The sequence below is a fragment of the Parus major genome, unplaced genomic scaffold, assembly GCF_001522545.3.
Source record: "Parus major isolate Abel unplaced genomic scaffold, Parus_major1.1 Scaffold695, whole genome shotgun sequence".
Classification (NCBI taxonomy): domain Eukaryota; kingdom Metazoa; phylum Chordata; class Aves; order Passeriformes; family Paridae; genus Parus; species Parus major.
The window spans coordinates 5669-8174 of NW_015379579.1; the positions used below are offsets into that span (position 1 = coordinate 5669).

Here is a 2506-nt window from a genome sequence, read left to right on the forward strand (position 1 = left end):
GCCCCCAGGTCCGGTTGGACCCCGCACTCCGGGCCCGGTTAGACCCCCCCAGGCCGGGTTGGACCCCCCAGACCCGGTTGTAGCCCTCAGGCCCCGTTGGACCCCTCAGGCCCCGTTGGACGCCCCCCGCCCAGGCCCGGGCCGGGGTCGGTTCCCTCAGAGCCGCCTCGGCCCCGCCCCCTCAGCGCTCTGAGGGCGCGAATTTTCCCGCCCTTTTTTTCTCCCGCCCTTTTCCCCGCCCAATTCAGATGAGCGGAGCTTGAGGCACTTCTGCCCCGCCCCTTCTCCCGCCCATTGCGCTCCCATTGGTCCGCTCTGCCCAAATTTGAATAGTCACGCCCTTTCCTCTGCTTAGCCACGCCCACTCGCCTTATATTGCTTGACCACGCCCTCTCCCTCACGGGGTCGCGCCCGCGCGGTTCGAGCGCGGCCATGGCGGAGCCGGGGCTGGAGCCGGAGCGGGGCCGGGAGCCCGTGACGGCCGAGGCGGTGCTGAGGGAGCTGCGGCTCTTCGAGCTGCGCTGCCAGGGCGAGGAAGTGCCCGACAAGCGTGAGGGCTCCGGGGGACGCGGCCTGGGGGGGGAGATGGGGGAGCTGGGGGAGGAGGAAGCGGGTTTGGGAGGCTGCGGAGGTGTCAGGGGAGATGTGAGGGGTTTGGGGGGGCTGGGGGTGTCAGAGGAGGCGTGAGGGGATATTCGGGGGTGTCAGTGAAGGTTTGCGGGTGTCAGGTGCACTGGTGACATCCTCAGAGGCGCTTGGGGGGCTGTAAGGGGTTATTTGGTTTAGGCGGAGTTTCCTTTGGGGGTCACGGGGAGCTGTTGTGGGGGCCGGGATTTTGCGGTGTACAGAGACTTGAGGGGGTGTTTGGGGAGTACCCAACGGTTTTGGGGAGGATCTCGGTGGGATTTGTGACCCCCCTTTTCCCCGCAGTGGTGGAGCTGTGCCTGAGCCACGGGCTGGGCCCGGTGGCCTTGGCCAACGAGCTGCTGGCCTTCATCACCAGCAAAGACCTGGAGCCCCAGCTCACCCCTGAGGGCCTGGACGCCTTCGAGCACGAGGTGGGGGTCCCCGATTTCCCCCTGCACCCCAAAGCCGGGGGGCACTCATTCATTCCCTCACTCCCCCCTTGTCCCAGGTGCTGGCCAAGCGCGGCCGGCGTGGCCGGGACGAGCGCCGGGGGCTCCTCCACGACATCCACTCGCTGCAGGAGCTGTATCCCCACACCCCGAGGCTGTCCCGTGTGCTTTGGGGGGCTCGGGAAGGACGTGGGGGCGCCCTGAGCTCTCACAGATCCCTGGGAATGGGAGGAATTCTTGGATTTGGGGCTCCTGGGTGGGTTCTACCCCAAACCGAGAGTGTTGGTGCCCCTTAACGAGCGTCAGCCTCACCGAGGAGCAGGAGGACGAGCTGCTGGACGCCTACACCACCCCATCCAAGGTGGGCATCACCCCAAATCCACGGGCTTTGCCTTCCAACCAGCCTGGAAACATTATTTTTTTGTGTTTTTTCCCTCTCAGGGCTCCCAGAAACGCAGCAATTCCACACCGGAGACGCCCCGGCCCAAGCGGGCGCCGTCGTCCCGCAGCCCCTACGGGCTCTTCTCCCCCGGCAGCTTCTCCCCGAGGTGGGTGAAACCACAGCTCCATAAATCAGCTCCTTTCTCCCTCTTTTCTTCCTTCTTTTCCCTTAAAATCCCACCATTGTGGAAATCGGGGTGGAGCATTCCCAAAACTCTGTAAATTTGGGGAAAATTGTTAAAACCCCACTGAACTTCTTGCAGTTACAAAACCTTTAAAGCTACAACCGCTTTGTCACTTTTAAAATCTCATTAATCAACACAAATCATTAATCCCTGCTAAAATGCCCTGCCCACAGCTCAGGAAATTCATTAGGATTTCTCTTTCAGCTCTCAGAATGGGCTCACAGAAAGGAGCAAAACCCCAAATCCACGCAGTTTTCAGGGTGGGACAACTCCTGGCCTAAATCACCCTTGGTTTTCTTGTCCCCACAGCGTCACCCCCTCCCAGAAATACTCATCCCGTGGGGGCCGGGGCGAGGTCGTGGCCTCGTTTGGCTCCGTCCAGGGCCTGGCCTGGCGCGGCGGCGGCGGCTGCAGCGTCAAACTCTTCGGGGGCCCCGAGCAGAACCTCACCAAACCCTACAAATTCATGTTCCAGAAGGCGCTGGACGTCCGGGAAGGTGCCCCTGCAGCGGGGGGAGGGCGGGGGGCTCAGGGTTTGGGGGTTCAGGGGGTGTTTGGTGACACTGAGGTCACCCCCAGCGCTGGCCGGGCGGGTGGAGGAGCTCGGGGAGGTTCTGAGGAGGCACCACGGCCTGGACGGCTTCAGCTCGACCGCGCTGCCCGCTCAGGTGAGAGCCCAGCCCGGGTTTGGGGTGAAACCACCTGGGTTTGGGGTGAAACACCCCGGGTTTGGGGTGAAACACGCTGGGTTTGGGGTGAAACCCCTGGGTTTGGGGTGAAACCCCTGGGTTTGGGGTGAAACAC

General features: G+C 63.1%; 1 protein-coding gene across 1 annotated transcript; it reads left to right on the top strand.

The window, feature by feature from the left end:
* The first annotated feature begins 293 nt into the window (after window positions 1–293).
* Window positions 294–2500, top strand: POLA2 (DNA polymerase alpha 2, accessory subunit). Its single transcript, XM_015616756.3, has 7 exons — window positions 294–550; window positions 931–1058; window positions 1136–1212; window positions 1383–1437; window positions 1518–1624; window positions 2012–2199; window positions 2282–2500. Exons 1-7 carry the CDS (start codon window positions 433–435, stop codon window positions 2479–2481), a joined length of 873 nt encoding a protein of 290 aa, XP_015472242.1. The 5' UTR covers window positions 294–432; the 3' UTR covers window positions 2482–2500.
* The last annotated feature ends 6 nt before the right edge of the window (window positions 2501–2506 follow it).